This window comes from Rhinatrema bivittatum, chromosome 4 (assembly GCF_901001135.1).
Source record: "Rhinatrema bivittatum chromosome 4, aRhiBiv1.1, whole genome shotgun sequence".
NCBI lineage: Eukaryota > Metazoa > Chordata > Amphibia > Gymnophiona > Rhinatrematidae > Rhinatrema > Rhinatrema bivittatum.
Genome location: NC_042618.1, coordinates 470,875,311 through 470,894,507, shown reverse-complemented (window position 1 = coordinate 470,894,507; position 19,197 = coordinate 470,875,311). Strand labels below are relative to the sequence as shown.

General features: G+C 47.7%; 1 protein-coding gene across 1 annotated transcript in view; it reads right to left on the bottom strand.

The window, feature by feature from the left end:
* Positions 1 to 1,574: 1,574 nt before the first annotated feature.
* Positions 1,575 to 19,197, bottom strand: part of WDR91 (WD repeat domain 91) — a 36,476-nt gene continuing 18,853 nt past the window's right edge. The window contains exons 10-16 of the mRNA XM_029597238.1: positions 13,673 to 13,823; positions 11,829 to 11,923; positions 10,302 to 10,458; positions 8,919 to 9,027; positions 5,552 to 5,664; positions 4,819 to 5,016; positions 1,575 to 3,923 (exon numbers count right to left, since the gene is read on the bottom strand). Of these exons, the coding sequence (XP_029453098.1) occupies positions 3,759 to 3,923; positions 4,819 to 5,016; positions 5,552 to 5,664; positions 8,919 to 9,027; positions 10,302 to 10,458; positions 11,829 to 11,923; positions 13,673 to 13,823 (988 nt within the window). The 3' untranslated portion in view covers positions 1,575 to 3,758. The remainder of the gene's footprint in view (positions 3,924 to 4,818; positions 5,017 to 5,551; positions 5,665 to 8,918; positions 9,028 to 10,301; positions 10,459 to 11,828; positions 11,924 to 13,672; positions 13,824 to 19,197) is intronic.

The window sequence follows — 19,197 nt, the reverse complement described above, 5'->3', positions numbered from 1 at the left end:
TTACCCTACAACGCCCGGGTGCTGACAACCAGCACTGGCTCCATGTGTCATTCAGACCCAGCTCTGTTTCAAGAAGAAAAGGTCCAAGGTGGGGAGGAAGTTATGAAGGGGACAAGGTCCTGTGGGAAGGATTTTATTTTTTGAATAGCAGCGATGGTGTGCAGTGTGTTTTTTCTCTGCTACTGGCCGAGTTACAGGAGAACTCTAGGTGAAAATGACCCTTCAGGGCATTCACTTTTCCTCCCCTGTGAAGGAAGAACCCAGCAGCATGGGTGCCTCAAAGGTCTATGACCTCTTCTGTGAGCCAATGTATGCCAAGAGAAATTGGGGCAGGTAAGGCCAGTAGCAGACAAAAAAAAAAAAATGCCACACACTGCACAACATTTTTGCTATTCAAAAAAATAAAATCCTTCCCACAGGCCTTTGTCCCCTTCATAACTTCCTCTCCCCCCTTGGACCTTTTCTCCTTGAAGCAGGAGAGGGTCTGAATGACACATTGGCAAGGTACCCAGTGACTAAGTAAGTGCATGCTCTGTTCTCAGGCCTTGCCTCCCTATGGAAACCAAGAGCTGGTCAGAGCCACTGGCCCACAACACATCCCAGCTTCAAGAAAAGGTCTGCAGGGAGGGGATATTAGCCAACTCGTGGCTAGTTGGCAGCCCCGATGAAAGAGCCAGGTCCTGACGGGAGACCCCTAGCTCTACACGCACTCTACCCTGGTGCATTCTGATACTTGTAGTGCGTATTTCAGAGGGAAGCAGCAGGGCTGTTCCAGACTAGTGGACCACATTTTGAATTCTTTGCTTAAACCACCGCCCACCCTCCCCCAGGCCAGCCTGATGGCTCAATGACCATGCTGCATAGTTGCCATGCAGAGGCACCTACATTCAATTTCCAGGTCCAGTCTTCTCTCCAGACTGGCTGAGGTTGCTGCAGAGGAAGCACTCACAACCACTGAGGGCATGGAGTCCCAGTAATTGCATAACGGTGACACTGAGTAGCTGGATCTCTGGTACATGCCCCCCCAAGGCTAAGGACCATCACTGCAATAATTGGACTAAAGTCAGGAGGGGATACAAAAGAGGAAAAATTCCCCAGGTCCTGGCACCAGATCCAAGCCGGAAGCCCAAAAGAGCCAAAGGAAGCTGCTGTTGAAACACCTCCCTCCCCCGTCCCTAAAAAATAAAAACAAGCAGCAGGACAGACAGACCTCCATTACCAGGCTGCAACATTTATGTATGCTGCCTTGGCAAGTGCATGCTTGGCCTTGCTTTTATATTCCAGTTCGGTGACCCAGTTTTCCTGCTCCTGATATTCGTTTGGATCACCACAAACAGCATCGCAAATGGCTACCGAAGCATTCACTGGCATGTGGCCCTCAACCCCACTCCACCCGAAAACCATTCAGCCAGTCCTGGTTTTGCCCCATTGCATGCATGGAGATGCAGTCCTACCTGTCTTAGCTATAATTCCACTCATGCAGTGGGGCAGAAACAGGACTGGATTAGCATCTTCCAGGGTGCCAGGGTGAAATGGTAAAACCTTACAAGAAAAAGCAACAGAGAAGCAAGAACTGCTTTTGAGATCCATTTATTAAAAATTAAGATAAATATTTTCTTGGGTTTGCACATGATGAGGAAAGGTTATATCAAAAGCTTGATCATATCCAAGCAAAGCATAAAATCCTCCTGAAATGTCTTTGGTCACCTTCAGGAATAACTGAGCGCCAAGCAATAGCTGTAGTGTCCCCCCATTGGTTCCTGGGCCACTGTTCTGTGCAATGACATCGCTGATGATGTCACTGTCCTAGGATGCAATAATCCTGCCACCGCAGGGCTCCTCCAGTGGTAAAATGCCCCGTATACTTCAGTGGCAATGGGGGGGGATTTATCACCATTCTGAAAAAAGAAAACGGCGCTTACCTCAACAGGTATACAAGGCCTCGGCACTTCCACAAGTTTAAGGGCTTTTCCTGTGTTTTGGCTCCGTCTTTCACCAAGTTGTGCCACCATCCTTCTTGCCAATTATCTGAACTTTCCCCCCAGGCAGTCCATATTAACTTGGACATAACTGTATTTACAGGTTTTCTTATTTTCATAACATTCTACTCGCAATTTAATACAAAGATATAAAATTAAATACTTTTTTTTATTTGCTGCTGTCTGATCTGTTAAGCCCCCTTACTGTAAACTTCAGCCATCTGTGAACCAAGACATTCCAAAAATTGTTATGGCCTGCATGTTACTCCTGAATCATTATTTGCAAAAATCATTAAGCAGCACCTCCATAATTTGCCTGAACCCCCTGGGAGCAGCCAGACTTAGAATAGCATTGTTCATGACTCTGCACACCACATCCGAGTTAGGGCAACCAGATAACCAACAGGGAGACAGGTTGGTACAGCCCTTTCACAATAGGTCTCCGGTTCGCCAAACAATGCAATGCAAATTTTTAAGAGTGCTCAGAGAACAGCAGGTGAGCATCTTAAAAAAACAAACAAAAAACCAAAAAAAAATCCCACAAGTGCAATTCCTCTTCTGCCTGTCATATTGACCTTGGGATCAGTAAGAAGTGCATAGTTTTTCCTGTTATGCTGCTCTCCGGGAGCAACCACAATCAATCATATCACACTGGGCTGAACTATGCCATATCGACTGTGATGTCTTAGAGAACATGACACAGGTACTGGTCTGATGTGATCTACATCAGCTCCTGTGTCTAATCTTTACTAATACTGCACCCACAGAAGTGCCTTTTAAATCCTGGCTTCCCGAACCTGTCCTGACAATCCCCGCACAGCCAGTCAGATTTTCAGGATATTCACCATGAATATTAAATGAGAAAGCTGCACACACTGGAGACCACAGTTATGCTGGGAGGTCACCGGGACAGAAATGGAAAGCCCAGCTTTAAAACGTTTCTTGCCCCATGTATGCAAACTCTTCAAAAAAAATACAATTCCACCACCATCTCCAATCACACCGAAGAGCACAGGGGCAGAGCTACAGGGAAGTCTGTCATTTTTAAACTATCATCCATTTTCGACTTTGTGCACATAGAGAACACAAGTGCACGATACACACATACACTGTGTGCAGTGCACAGTAACTCGCTCTGCAATCAGGCTGTGCTTTGCAATTATTTAAGGCTACCACAAATAAAAGCCGGTCGGCTCCAAAGCCCAGTGGTCAGTCCTCCAGCTTCTCAGAGAAGTCCCGTGCCCAGGAATGGCCGTCCTCAGGGTGGGGTCAGGTGCCTTTGGCCTTGGCAGTAAGGTGTCCTCACAACAAAGAGAGCCAAAGCCGGTTGTGCTCTGCTGTGTCCTAGTGAGATTTTCCCCGCCTCCCTGGCCCTTACCAAGGCTAATACAAGAAAAGAAAGAAAGGAACGGGGGTGCTAATGGCTTTCATGCCCGAGATACTCCTATAGATTCATCTTGGTCCCCAGCTGCCTAACGCGCTGCATTCTCAATTGTATATTTTGGCGGATGAGAAGGGGGGGGGGGGGCCCCAACTTGTCTCAGGCAGGCACACAGTGGTCCACAGATTCAATAAGAAAAAAACAAAACATAAAAAAAACCTGTAGTAAAGCAAATACAAAACGGTCAGACTCAAAACCAAGAATAAGCTGATCTCCTGGATTAGACAAAAGGTACATTTTTGTAACAGTCCTTGGCACCTGCTTCCTGCCTTCCCGTCACGCAGCAGTCCATGCCTGCAGGTAACACTGATTGCTCACAGCGGCTGCCGTTCCCAGGCTCAGGATTTCTGTGCCAGTAAGGTGGTCAGTTTGATCTTGCCATCCATGGAAGCAGTCAGGCAGGTACCGCAGTCCATAGCTGTACACCAGTCCACTGTGACGACCGGGGCCCGGTGGCCTCCCAGAGCCAGGCAGCTCTCCAGAGTCTTCTCTTCGTTGTTTAGCTACAGGCAAAGGAAAAAAAGAGGGAGGCAAACTGTAAAGGCCGGGAAGAGTCACACAGTCAACGTGAGCGGAAGCCATCGGTAAATCTTCCCTGCCACCGGCTTTCTATCAGTTCGGTGACCCTTCTCCCTGTTTTTACACTGCATGGCTCCACCCAGCTGTTTTTTCTTTCACATTGGTGATCACCGCTGCTGCAGGAGTCAGCGCAAGATCCTCATATTTATAGCAGAGTGATCTCGAGCACGCCCACAAGTGTGAGACTCCTGACGCAGAGTGGTTCTGATGCACCTCTGTTCATGTAACACTGTTTGTGTTTTACTAATCTGAAAGATAAAACCAAAAACAACCTACAAAACCACCTGAAAGCAGAAAAAAAAAATCTATAGGTTCTCTTCAGCACAGCTCCCTCATCACGGACTTTAAAAACCTCTTTGTTTCTACGTCAATAATGGAAGAAAACAGCTTTTGAATGCGTCCGAGAGACTCATCGTGGGGAGCAGCGCAGTGGGCTGCTGGCATTTTCCAAGACCCCTCTCCCTTCATAAGAATGTAAGACTTGCCATACTGGGTCAGACCAAAGGTCCATTAAGGTCCAACAGTGGCCACTCCAGGTCACAAGCACCTGGCAGGATCCCAAGGGGGTAAATAAATCCCAAGAATAAGCAGTGGATTTCCCCAAGTCCACCTTTGTTTTTCCAAAATCATATTTATTGGATAAAAGGCAGAATATACAATCCACATCATACAAGAAACTGGTCTCCCAAACACAAGTACACCTTAATTGTTTATGGACTTTTCCTCCAGGAACTTGTGCAAAACCTTTTTTTTTTTTTTTTTTTTTTTAACACAGTGACACCAACAGCTTTCACCACGTCCTCACAGCTCTTTGCTTACCTTGTAGATGACCCCACCAGTGGAAGAACACGTCAGCATGTAGCTCCCCTCAGAGTCAAACGCAAAGAGCCTCCCTCGAGGGGCCTGCACCTGCTTGTAGCCGCTGTATCCCGAAAGCACGAAGGGGCCTGTGGCATCCGAGGGCAGGAAATACTCCGATACTTTCTGCCCACTTTTGTGGATGTTCCACTGGATAAACTGGAAGATCAAACAAAGTGAGCTGCACTTTTGACTTAACGCCGATTCTTCTTAAGGTGCCAGGAGACCCCTTCCCATGGGCGCCTCCAGCAAGACCCTGCTAACGAGACACGCGAGGTCTATGAATGGGTAAGGGGCAAGGAAAGCCGAGAAGAAGATATGGTGCTTTCCACTTGCAGCTTACTGGGGACTGAATAGGTGAGTGGATCGGCTCAGGGATACATGCAGCTAGACCAGCAGCGGCCAAATGTTGTTACGAGCTAGTGCTGCTCTCTGGCCCCTGTAACATGAGTTGACTGGTTTTGTCCAATTGATTTGAGGACTTCTCAGTCCATCACCAGTGGCATGCCTATAGATTTTGTTTCCAGCATGTCTCCTGTAGGGGTCACTGGACTCACCAAATGGGGAGTAGCTTGCCCACCATCATCTCTCTCTCTCCCTCCTCAGTCCTCCTCCCCGCCTCATATTTATCATCATACACCATATCATTTGCTCTGTGTCATCCCGGGCCCCCCTGCCCCCTCACAGCATGTACCTTTCCATCTTCTCCAATGCTATAAACTGCGTTTTCATCGTAGCTGAACTCGACAGAATAGACCTCGCCGTCATGGGCCTTCCAGCTCATTGCACACTGGTGCTGCTGCATATCTGTGAGGCAGATTCAGAGAAGATGGGACAGAGGTGGGAAAATAATCATCGCAATCCACGCAGCTCCTACCAACTCCTAAATTCTCTTCTCTCTCCATCATCGGTACTTGACTAGAGCCGGGAATTAAGGATAAATCATTCGTTAGTGGGCTTTCGAGTGCTGTGGAAATTGATGACTTTGTCGTGTTGGCCCATGGCACCTCTGAAATGGACGGGCTCCCACAGTAATGGCATTACCAGCTAGCTATAGTCCCACTTTTAAACCCCCATTCTAGCTATGGATTTGCCCCACTGCTTTCCTAAAGAGAATCAGGGTTATAAACCCGTCCTCACAGAGACAGAACCTGGATTGGTTCTCGCTCTCCCTCGGGACTTACAGCCAGCTGCTAACCAGAGATGCGTGCAACATCAGTGACTTAGGATTGCAATGCAGACTCCCTCCCAAGGCTGAAAGGGTTTCTCTCATATTGATGCTGGAGCCAATAATAAAACTGGTTGAAATTTGGTAACAAGCAGTGAAGTCCCACCATCACTTTGTAGGTTTCTTTTTTTCCATCTTACAAACGCAGCAGGTATTAATCTAGGGGAGAATTCTGATGCCTATGAAGTCAGTGTTTCCACTGCAGATCAACACATGATGTGCCAGGGTTGAACCCCTGCCAGCTGAGCATGCACAGATCTGATGGGCACCAAGGGAACTTAGAGATGTCCTGGCAGCTCCGCTGGTGACCTTTTCAATGCTCCTTTTGAGTCAGGAGTAATTCTGGAGGACTGGAGACAGATGGATGTGGTTCCTATTCATAAAAGTGGAAGTAAGGCCGGTTAGTCTGACCTCTGAGGTGGGCACAATAGTGGAATCGCTGCTAAAACTGGGAAGACTACAATGGATTGCAAGATCCGAAGCAGCAGGGTTTTACCAGGGGTAAATCTTGTCAGACAAATCTGATCAATTTCTTTGATTGGGTGACCAGAGAGTTGGATGAAGGGAGAGCACTAGATGTAGTGCACTTGTAAGGCCTTTGACATGGTTAGGCACAGAAGACTTACAAAACATTTTGTGTGTGTGCATTATTGGTTTGTATGTCTGCTTGTAATTCGCATCAGTCATTTGTGGAGGTTGCGGATAAGACTTGCCAAATAAATTGAGTGGCCTTGGCATGGATCCTAGAGCGACTGACTGGGTTAGAAAGTGGCTGATTGGGAGGCGACAAAGGGTGGTGGTAAATGGAGTTCTCTCTGAGGAGGGGGTTGTTACTAGCAGTGCACCTCAGGGATCAGTCCTGAGACCAGTTCTTGTCAACATTTTTGTCAGCAACATTGCAGAAGGATGGTCAGGAAAGGTTTGTCTCTTTGCAAATGATACCAAAATATGCAACAGGATAAAAAGTGTGGAAAATATGAGGAAGGTTCTAGCAAAGCTTGAGGAATGGTCTCGGGTCTGGCAGCTAAGATTTAATGCTAAGAAATGCAGAGTAATGCATTTAGACTGCAAAACCCAAGGGAGAGGTGCAGTATTGGAGGTAAAATTCTAAGCACAAGTGGATAAAGCGAGGGTAAGAGCCAGAAAGCTGCTTGGCTGCACCGGGAGAGGAAGGGTCAGCAGAGAAAGGGAGGTGACACTGCCCCTGTAGAGGTCCCTGGTGAGACCTCACTGGGAATACTGAGTACAGTTCTGGAGACCCCACCTTCCAGAGGATATAAACAGGATGGAGTCGCTCCAGAGGGGGCTACTAAAATGGGCAGTGGTCTTTGTCCTAAAGCCATGCTTTCCAGCCCTCTTCTGGAGGCACAGCTCTCCAGGCTGGGTTTTAGGATTGCAGAATGAATATGCGTGGGAGAGATCTGCTTGCAATAGGTCTCCAATATATACAAATCTATCTCATGCATAGTCACTCTGTCAATCCTGAAAACCCAAATGGTTAGGTATGCGCCTCCAGTACAGGGCTGGGAAACAGGTACACCCTACAGGAAAGGTGAGGCGAGATGTGATAGTGACATTTAGATCTCTCAAAGGTTTCCATGCACAGGAGGTGAGCCTCTTTCAGTGGACTGGGGGTCTCTAGAATGAGAGGTCATGGGGTGAGGGTGAAAGGAGGCAGATTCAGAGGTAATCTTAGGAAATATTTCTGTACAGAGAGAGTGGTGGATGCATGGAACGGTCTCCCAGTGGAAGTGGAGACAAAACCAGTATCTGAATTCAAGAAGGCCTGGGATAAACACAGGGGATCTCTGAGGAAGTGATGAGAATTATAAAGCTGCAATATTGGGTGCATGGGCCAGAGGGTCTTTTTCTATGTTTCTATGATGGGATGAACGCAGGGCATGGCGAGCATAGAGAATGAATTGTAAAATGCAGCCTCTCAAACCCATTCACCGACCCCTCTCGACCTTTACTTTCGGGCCGTGCGCACTGTTTAACAGGGGTCTGGCCACGTGTTTGAGGGGCGTCTATTACTCCCTGTACAGTAAAGGGTTTAGCGCCTCAAAAACGTGGAGCCAAACCGATCGCTGTCAGCGGGTTTTCGGAAAAACCGATGCTCGTAAAATTGAGCGTCAGTTTCCCGAACTTGCCGACAGAGCCAGCTCTCCTGGGCCAAGGAGGCGCCAGGGACGCGTAATCGTCCCCGGCGCCTCTTTTTAGCGTGACCCCTCATTTAAACATAGGATGGCACGCCCAGGAAAGGTGGCTGGCACGGAGCGCCCGGGTCTCCCGCGACCTTTACTGAATTGGCCTGCGAGTAGGGTGAAAGAGGGTTGTAAAAAAGAGTAATTTGAGGAAGGTCACGTGACTGTGAGACAAATCACATTCAGCACCAGGCCACAAAATAAAGCTCTGCAGAACCAGAGAGCAGGCATGGGGGTTTTGCTTCTGACTGAAAGCCAAATGCTAATTAGTCAGCAACAAATAATAGCAGAAAAAGCCCCAAAACGGCCCATCCAGCCTGTCTAGCAGCGACACAAATTGCCATAAGCACTCCCCCCTTCCCCAGACAGATTTTGCCTCTTTATCTCCCTGTTTGTTTATCCCAGGCCTTTTCCAAGTCTGTTACCATTTTTGTCTCCACCGAGGGGGATATTCCAGGCATCCAGCAATAAATCTGTTTATTGCACCAGCAGGGTCCACGCCACCGAGCGGCATCTTAAACGCTCCAAAAGCAGATCCAATGGAGGGATTGCCCTCCAGGAAGCAAAACTACGAGGCTTTCCACCTCCCTGCAGGAAGAGCACCGCACCAGAAAGGCTGCGCTTCTTACCAAAGAGTCGGATAACGCCGTCGGCCGCCCCAGTGACCAGCAGGTTGCCGTTGTGATTGAATGCCGTGCAGTTTATGGCGATCGGCTCCGGCTCAAGGGAGAACTGAAGCTGAGGGGGGAAAAAAAAAAAATCATAATCCTTTAGTGGTCTGGTGCAAAGCTTTCCTGGACTACCCCGTGCTGACAGCACCTGCGGACGGGGGGAGAGCGAGATCTTTTGCTGTCACGCTGCTGCCCTCCGAGGGTACGGGATTACAAAACAGCTCGTCCCTGCCCGACTCTCCTTAGGAAGTCTCAACTTTCGTTTCATATTTACATACCGCACTTACCAAAGCAGACCAAGGTGGTTTGCAACAATAAAGCATCATAAAATTACTTAAAAATCCATTTTAAAACACTTTCTTAACCAATACTCATCCCCCTACCCTTCCACAAAATACCAGGAAAGTATCCCAATTTAATCCCATTGTTCCCAGCTTATACCACCATAAACAAAAATGGCAGAAAAGAGAAATCCAGCCCTCAGCCCCCAGAGAGAAAATTGCAGGCTGCAATACCTTTTACTGAACCGTCGTAAGAAGAACTGAACGAGGAGAACACATACAGGACTCTTATACAAAAGCAACTCTGGATGCGTCTAGCGTTGGTCCAGTCACAGAGAATCCATCTATCAATTCGTGAGTTTATCAGCTAATGGATCATTTGACCAAGCTTGTCACTCATGCAGTGGATCTTCCTAGGTCATCACCTTACATACCAACAGACTAGCTTTCAGGCTAGTACTCCAACTCGACAGATGATAAATCTAATTAAGCTCCGTTCTTACCCTTAGTTAATTCAATATTCACTCAGATCTTTAGCCAGTTAATCTCTGGCCCCACGAAAAATCCTATTATTTATTGTTACTTTGATCCTGTTCCATTGCTCCAAGTTTTTATCCCCGTTAAATGTAAAAGCATTCTTACATGCTAGTTATTGTTATACTGTAAACCGAAATGATATGTAATTTGCTACATGAATTTCGGTATATAAAAATGTTAAATAAAATAAATCATTACACTGCAAGGCGGGACATTTACAAAGTAATCGTTAAGAAAACCAACAGGGAGCTCTCCGCAACACAGAACAAGCACCTCTGTTCAAAAGGTTCAGAGTTTAGCTTATTCATCTTACCTGAATATACTCCTGTCAATTAAACTTCACCCACCCACCTTTTAAACAGCAGTAAAATCACCGTCTCTCATTTCTACATGCAAGACACTCCCTGATCCACAAGGCTTACAATCTGGAGAAAGTAACCACCACATCCCTGGCACCCACAAGCAAGCTGCAAGTCACTGAGTTCATGAACCCCCCTTCCCTCCCAGATAACCGACCGATTACCTGCTGCTTCATGGTCTTGGTATCCCAGAGAAGCAGCTTCCCTGGCACCTGGTTCTGTCCCTTCTCCCCGGTGCTCAGTGCTGTGGCGTCCAGACTCGGCGCGGCGGCGGAGCAGACGAAGGACACACCGCTTGGGCTGCAGGCCAACGAGAGAATCCTGGAACAGAAATCCGTGCGCAGAACTAAGTGCCAGCTCCGCCAGCCAGAACCCCTCGCGATACGGAGCTCCTTGTAACGAGATACCTTGGGTTTCAAAAAGGTCATCCCGAATATCCTCAAGTCCATGAAACTGACGCGTCTTATTTCCCCAACTAGCACAACTGCCCCTGTAGCCCATCAGACTCTGACAGCTTTTAAAGGACCGAAACTAAGCCTGTAATAATAAATAATAATGCACTGAAGGCCGACCGTGCAATCTACCCAGCCGCTCCTTCTCGTGGAGCACAGAGCGTCGGACAGCAGGGCACTGGAGGCTGATGTTCTAAAAGGTCTGAAGTTAGCCGGGCAAACCCCGCTTCTCTCAGCAATTACATTTTAATGGGGTGAGTTACTACCTGGCTAAAATGTAGCCAGATAAAAAAAAAAATGAGGCAGCACAGGGGCTTAGGCTTATCCAACCAGAGAAATCTGCCCGGATAGGTCTGGTTGGAGCAATCACAGCCCTAAAGTTACTTGGTTAACCATATTGACTTTTAAAAAAAAGTTAATGCAGGGGGCGACAACAAACCCCTAAGGGGATGCCACTTTCTAACACCAGGTTTGCAAAAAAAGAAAGACGGGGGAGCCCCTCCTTTGTGGCCAGAAGATATAGGAAAACGTGGGGTGCTGGGATCCCTTTACATCTCGCCTACCTCTCTAATGTTTTACAAAACGTTACTGCTCTGGTCCCCCCCCCCCCCACAAACATGAGTAAATCCACACTCATCCCCATGTTCTTTAAAGCGTTAGACGTTACTCCCCAGCGCAGAGAGGTAAAGCGGGCGAAACGCAGGCTCTTTTCACGCTGGAAATCGGTCAGAGGTGGAGTAAGGTTTCTGGGTCTAGTGTTAGTCGCTGGAGCCGAGCCCAGCGCTCATGGCGCGGTGGGGTCCTACAGTCAGGATTTGTGCGCACAAACCACGTTCTCGCCAGATAAAACATGCTTTATGCTCAAAGAAATGCTTTGGGCCCAACACGTTTTGTGCACACAACAGTCAGCATAAACCGTGTTTTGTGTGCGCCAAGTACATTTCTGCGCATGCATTTTCAGGTTACCACGCGTCGGGAGTTAATGCTTTATCGCATGAATTTCAGCGCACAGGTTTTTTTTACTCATGTTTCAGTACATTTGGAGACCCTAATATGAACGAAACAGAGGTTAGGAAATTGTGCTGCTAACCTGGAAAACGCACAGCGTAGGGATGATCACTAAAACGTTAGAGAACCCCGGGCTTCCAAAGACTGAAAATCCACAAGCAGTGGGGGAAGCCGCACACGGCTGTAGTTTATTTACCAGGGGGTATGGAGGGCAGACGGAGAGCAGGTTACCTGGGCACGCTTTCATCTATGCTGATTTCACAAAGGCTCTTCTTGGCTTCGGTATCATAGAGCCGGACCGTCCCAACTCCACTCCCCAGCAAAAGCTTTTCGTGTTAGCGGGAGGAAGAAACAAGCAGCACGTGAGAATATTTTTACAAACTTATTTTTTTTTTTATATACAGGCGGTTAATATCTAAAAGTATTTTACAATCGAGGGGGCTTCCAACACCATGGGCAGCGGTATTTAAAAAAAAATCAGGATCACAAGAAGAGGAACAAAATGGAGGAGAAGGGTTCAGTAAGCGGATTTTAATGGGCGAAAGTCAAGCAAAAACCAGAGGGTGGCGTTAATGTAGAGAAAACGAGAAACAGCAACGGGAGAAGCATACAGGATCCCTAAGGGTGGAGAAAGGAGGGTAAGGGCAGAGGCAGGGCCAAGTCTGTGGTATGAAGATAGGTAGGGTCAATGGACAGACTAGATGGGTCTGGAAGTCTGCGTCTGTCATTGCATTCCATGTAAACGTGCCAGCCAACGCCATCGTAATCAGCAAAGTTAGAAGCCTTGTGCTCGGCAGGCAATGAGAAGCAGAAATAAGCTGGCACAAGAAGCCATACAGACAGGACAGAGAGACTGACAGCAATGGATATTATATACAGAACACTATTAGCCGGAGCTAGCACTCTACCTCCAACCGTCCAGCTGCCCTCTCTACCTGATGAAATCCAGTGCGCATACCCCTTCATCTCCAGGGTTATCCTTTCTATCTTAGCAACCAACCAAAATATCTCGGTCCTCTTAATCATCTGATACAAAACAAGAGTCTTCCAGCAACAAACAGACAGGCATGCCCTTTGTGAAGGAATGTCAAGAAACGTATTTTCCCTGCACAGAACTATAAGGCAGGTGTCAGTCAGTCACTACGTACATTATATATAACCTATCATTGTCTATGGTACACGGAGCATTGAGAGCTTTCTTAAGTGAAACTTGGGTGGCCACCCCATTTTAGAGGATTTGCAGGATAATGGAGTCTTCTAGGAACTGGCATTATGTCGTTTTCTGTTATTTTTATCTTATGTCATTTCTGTCTTATTTTATTACCTGGTTTTTATGCATGTGTTTTTTGTTCTCTGCTTTGAATCCTGACAAAAGCGGGTTTATAAATAAATATGGAATGATCTGGCTGTGATGGTAAAAAAGGAATGTAACTATTTGAAATTCCAAGAATTGGTCAAGGCACATTTGTTCCCTCCTTCTGAACAGTGAGCATTGAGGGAGTACAGCAGGAATTGGAGGAGGGGATGATGGGGTTGGCCACCTGTGGACAGGAGTGACGGGGGATTAGGTGCAGCAGGCTTTACTTGTTTTGTTATTTTCGCTTTTTAATTTTTTTGGAGTTTGTTATTTGTTATGGTCTTTGTGTTTTGATATTTTGTTTTATGGATTGATTTTTTTTTTTGTTTTGTTTTAATCATGCATGTGACTTTCTGTAAACTGCTTTTATCATATGGCCAGGTTCTTTGGTCGACAAGTTTTATAAATAAACAAACATACCATAAAGACATGACTTAGGTCATGTGTTACCACTCTCAGCCAGTATCAGGCAATATGTCTTGTTATATGTCAATTGTGAAATATGCATGCAGAATCGGTGGCAGAGTGGATTACTGAGGCTGATGAGGCATGTCCCTACTCAGTGTAAACATTGGTAATTCAAAGACTGGCGCATGCAAAGAGTAAGTGTGCATGAGGTGTATAAGTGCACATGCAGAATGACTACCTCAGTATAAAGGAAGGCTGATGCACATTGCTGTGGGTAATTATATAGCAGACGCATGTAACTGGCACTCACCAGTCTGTCCCGCTTGGTTGCCCACTCTAGAGAAAGCAGAGGGGACTTAGAAATGGATGAGGCTTTTGTCTGCATCAAGGGGTTAAATGACCACACTTTGATCACCCCATCCACATCCAAACTGGCCACTCTCCGTCCTGAGCAATCCACCCTAGGCACAGAGGAGAACATCAGAACAACTCAGGCCTGTGTGTACTAGTGACAACACTCCTTGGGCTCCTCCCCCCACACAATTAAATAGTGGCATTCCCTGCAGCCACAGAGGAAAAGTGGTTCTTACCTGCTAATTTTCGTTCCTGTAGTCCCACAGATCAGTCCAGAGTCCTGGGGTTTGTCTCCCAGCCAGGAGACTGAGTCAGAGGAAGTTTTACTGACACTGCTACATAACCCCAAGTGCCACCTGCAGTACCTCAGTATTGATCTGTACCCAAAACCTAAGAACTTGATAATAAATGCCAAACCATTTTTTTTTTTAAACCAAACAAGTCTGTATTCCATGCCAAAAAAAAAAAAATGAGCGGACGACTCTCCCCCTCAATAGAATGGGCGGGTTCTGGACTGATCTGTGGTACTACAGGAAGGAAAATTAGCAGGTAAGATCAGTCCAGACTCCTGGGATGTACCATAGCTCCCTAATTAGGGTGGGACCTGGGGAGTCCCGCTCGCAAAACACTCTCTCCAAAGGACCTGGACGCCGGATCCCCAACATCCAAACGACAGTGTGCAGACACTTCCATGTCGCTGCGTTGCAAATCTCCTGTGGCGAAACTAGCTGAGCCTCCGCCCTCGAACGCATTCTCTGCCCGAGAACGTGTAGAGTGGACTCTCAAACCCTCAGGAATCAGACGACCCTTAGCTATATACAGCGACCCAATGGCCTCCTTGAGCCACTCTGCAATAGTAGCTTTAGATGCTTGAAAACCTCCTTTTTGAACCACTCCACAAAACAGAGAGATGATCTGACCTCCTAAAGTCTTTTGTTACTTTGAGATATCTCAACACCGCCCTCCGCACATCCAACAACTTAAGCTCCCTCGCGTGAGGTGCGGAGGAGCCCATCTCAGGAAAAGCTGGAAGCTCCACAGTCTGATTCAAATGAAACGCCGATACCACCTTAGGTAAAAACAAAGGTACTGTCCGCAGCGATACCCCTGAGTCCGAAATTTGCAGGAATGCATCACGGCAAGACAAAGCCTGTAACTCAGAGTCTCCTAGCTGAACAAACGGCCACTAGAAAAACGAGGACGAGATTAAGATTCCAGGATGGACAAACTCTCCTTACCGGCGGTCGCAAATTCTTTGTCTCCCCCACCCCTCCCGGAGAAACCGAACGTCAGGATGAGAAGACAGGGAGGAACCCTCTACTTTACCTCGGAGACAACCAAGAGCAGCCACCTGAACCTTAAGAGTTTAAAGCTAAACTCTCTTGAAGAAAGAACAAAACATGAGCCACTGTAGCACTTAGGGCTTGCACCCCATTAGCGATACACCAGGACTCAAAAACTTTCCAGACCCTCACATAGGAAAGAGAAGTAGATTTCCTCGTAGCCTGTAATAGTGTAGCAATAACCGCATCAGAGTAACCCCTGCGCCTCAATCACCGCCTCTCAAAATCCAATCTGCTAGACAAAAAGTGAGCAGCCTGGTCAGAAAATATGGGCCCCTGATGAAGAAGACCCGTCAGCTGTCCGAAGCGCAGCGGACCGTCCATGGTCAAGTTGACCAGCCAAGTTGACAAACCACAGCCAACGGAGCCACTCTGGAGCCACCAACACTAATTCACCTGGGTGCTTCTTTATCTATCGCAAAACCTTGCCTACCAGAGGCCAAGGAGGAAAAACATACAGAAGAAATGCTTGAGGCCAAGGCACCACCTCAGCATCGATGCCCGAGGCCCTGTGCTCCCTTCTCTGACTAAAAAACCGAAACGCCTTGGCATTTTGACGAGTCGCCATTAGATTCACCTGGGAACAGTCCCATCTGACAGCTCCCACTCTCCCGGATCTAACAGTCTGTGACTCAGAAAATCCTCTTGGACGTTGTTGACCCCTGCAATGTGAGATGCAGATAACCACTCCAAGTGTTGCTCCACCCAAAGAATCAACTTTTGAGCCTCCTGGGCCAGCACCTTACTCCTGCCAATTGATGTAGGCCACCATCATCGTATTGTCCTACAGAACTCTCACCGACCAACCTCTCACCAATGGCTGAAAAGCAAGCAAAGCGAAATGCACCACTCTGGTCTCTAATCAAATGATAGATCAGGAAGTCTCTTTCGCGGACCAGCAGCCCTGAGTCAATTGCTGCTGACAAACCGCTCCCCAACCAGAAAGACTGGCATCGGTAGTAAGAATCACCCAATCTGGAACCTACAACTCCACACCATGGACCAAACTGCAACGGAGGAGCCACCAAGACAGGCTGTCCCCTACTGACACCCTCGAATGGTAAGGGAAGATGAAACTCCTCCAACAGCAGGTTCCATCGAGCCAAAAGAGCTCTCTGCAGGGGTCTCATATATTCAAATGCCCATGGCACCAACTCTAAGATCAAAGCCATCGAGCCCACTACCTGCAAATAATCCCAGACCATGGGCACCGGAAGATCTAACAAGCAACAAATTTGGCCCTGCAGTTTCTGAACACTCTCCTACGTGAGAAACACCTTGCCATACTGAGTTTGAAACGAGCCCCTAGATATTCCAGAGACTGCGACAGAATCAGGTGACTTTTTGCCAACTTCACTACCCAGCCGAGCAACTCGAGTGTCTTGATCACCTTCTGAACAGACTGATGACAAAGATCCTCTCACTTTGCCCTGACAGGCCAGTCATCTAAATAGGGGTGCACCAGAACTCCTTCCTGACGCAAAGCCGCCACCACCACCACCACAACCTTGTGAAGGTGCGTGGTGCCATGGTTAAACCAAAGGGAAAAGCCTGAAACTGAAAATGTTGACCCAGAATCATTAACCGCAGAAACCATAGATAAACCTCCTCCCCTTGATACCCTCTGAAGAATCCATCTCCCAGTGTTTCCACCGCCTTCGCGATTTTTTTCGATTCTTCCGCAACTCTACTTATTTAAGTGATACCCCTCTTAAGTCTTATGTTTTAAGTCTTATGTATTCTCTCCCTTTTAATTCCTTTTAACTTTGGTTCTCTCCCCTCCCTCTCCTCTTCCCCCCCTTTTCCCACTCCCCCCTTAAACCCTCACCCACCCTCCCCCCCATCGCCCTCCCCCTCCTCTCCCCCCCCTTCAATCTTCTGCTCCATTGGTTCCTTTTGTAATGCCTTTGTACTGTTTTATTTTGTTCAGTTCTGTCTTTTATTCTTTTGGTTAGTAATATTATATTACATTGTTTATAAAGTTATTTTGTTATACTGCTATATTGTTATACTGCTATATTGTTTTGCTGTATCTCATCTGAGTTCTTTGTAAACCGGCATGATGTGCTTCACGAATGTCGGTAAATAAAAGTTAATAAATAAAAATAAAAAAAATAGTCTGGCCGGATGGAAATATGCAGATACACCTGTGTCAAATCTAGAGAAGCCAGAAACACGCCTTTATGAACTGCCACCATAACAGACCTCAGGGTCTCCATCCGGAAACACTGCACCTTGAGCGCTGCATTTACCCTCTTTTAAGTCCAGAATTGGGTGAAACGTGCCTTCCATTTTTGGAATGATGAAGTAAATGGAATATCTTCCCACATCCTGCTCCTCGCAGGGGATCGGAATTACTGCCCCTAGCTTCTGCAACTGGTCCAGCCTCTTGTGAACCACGAATTGCTTGTCTAAGAACCCGCAAGGGTAAACTAGAAACAAATCCTGGATGGGCCGAGCAAATTCTAATGCATAGCCGTCTCTTACTACACTGAAGACCCACACATCCTTGGTAATTGTGGCACACTCCTCGTAAAATTGTGCTAAGCAACCACTTGTGGCATCCCGGAAAGGTCTTCAGCCCCCTCGAAAAGATTGACCTCAGGTTTGGCTCCTGAAAGAAAAAAATAGCTTCTGTGGACCTCGAGCACCCCTTGCTGAGTGAGACTTCCTACTATCCCAAAAGCGAGATCGAGCCTGAAAGAACCTCCTACCCTTAAGGCTTATCCTCTAGCAATCTGTGCACCTTATTCTCACCAAGATTCTTCATCAATTGCTCCAGGTCATCTCCAAACAAGAGTCGGCCTTTGAAAGGTAGAGATCCCAACTGAGACTTGGATGACACATTGGCCGATCAGTTACACAACCATAACAACCTTCTGGCCGATTTCGCAGACACCACAATTCTTGAGAAGGTCCTTACTAGGTCATACAGAGCATCTGCCCCGTAAGCCACAGTTACCTTTAAGCATTCAACCTTAAAAGGCCTCCTCGCCAGACTTTGACTGATCATCCTGAAGCTGCTGCACCCAGTGCAGACAAGCCCGCTGCATAAAACTGGTACAAATGGCCACTCAAACTCGGAGCAGACAACTCAAAAATCCTCTTGAGAAGCACCGCCAACTTCCGATCATGAACATCCTTCAAAACTGCGGATCCCACAACTGGAATAGTTGTCTTCTTGGTAACAGCTGATACTGCTACATTCACCTTAGGAAGGGAAAGAAGGTCCAATGCCTGCTCGTGCAAAGGATAAAGCTTAGCCATAGCCCTCCCCACCCTCAAGCTAGCATCAGAAGTACCCCACTCCCGATCAACCAGTTTCTTTGCCAACTTGTTGGACCCCACAACCCATCCCAGGACCAGATCAGCCCCTTCTAGATCAGAGTCCTCCTGCAGAACCTTAACACCCAGCTCGGCAAGAACCTGAGGCATAATGGTCACAGTTCTTCCTTGCGAAAAAGACAGACCACTTTATGGTCATCTCCCCCGGATCCGTGCCATCCACATTCGGCTCCACCACCGGATCGTGCACAGGAAGCAACCCTCCGAGTCTTCTGACTCATCAGGACCCAACAAACATTAGAAAGGAGCTGCTTGCTTCCTTTGCAAAAGATCTGGCTTAGAACCCGCCGCCAGATCCTCGGAAGGCCGGTCCCAGGTCCCCCGACCGGACGCAGCCGCATCCTGTTGGGCTAAATAGGCCTCATGTAAAAGTAAGAGAAAATCTGTAGAAAAAGGCCTAGAGGCAACAGCCAAAACCTGCAAGGACCCAGAAATAGGCAGCATGGAAACCTCTTCCCCATCTGCGCCCCCCTGCTCCTCTCTGGAGTCCGAACACACCAGGGAAAGCTGCAGGGGAAAATGCCCCTCCCCTCCGCCGGCGCGGCAAGGGCCGCATGATACTTCAAACTGGCCGCCATTCCCGTGCAGACGGAGGAAGGAGCCTCGCCCGGTGCGAACCCAGACACGCAGGAGGGACAGAGGCAGGAGTCAGCTTCTTTTTCACGGCCACTGGGCCATTGGGCGGCCTCCGACATCGCGAAGAACAGCTCGAGCAGAGGCCTGAACGATTTAACTGCAACCACGCTGAACCGCATACCATGGCACCTGCGGCGAGGAGCTTACCTACTAAACA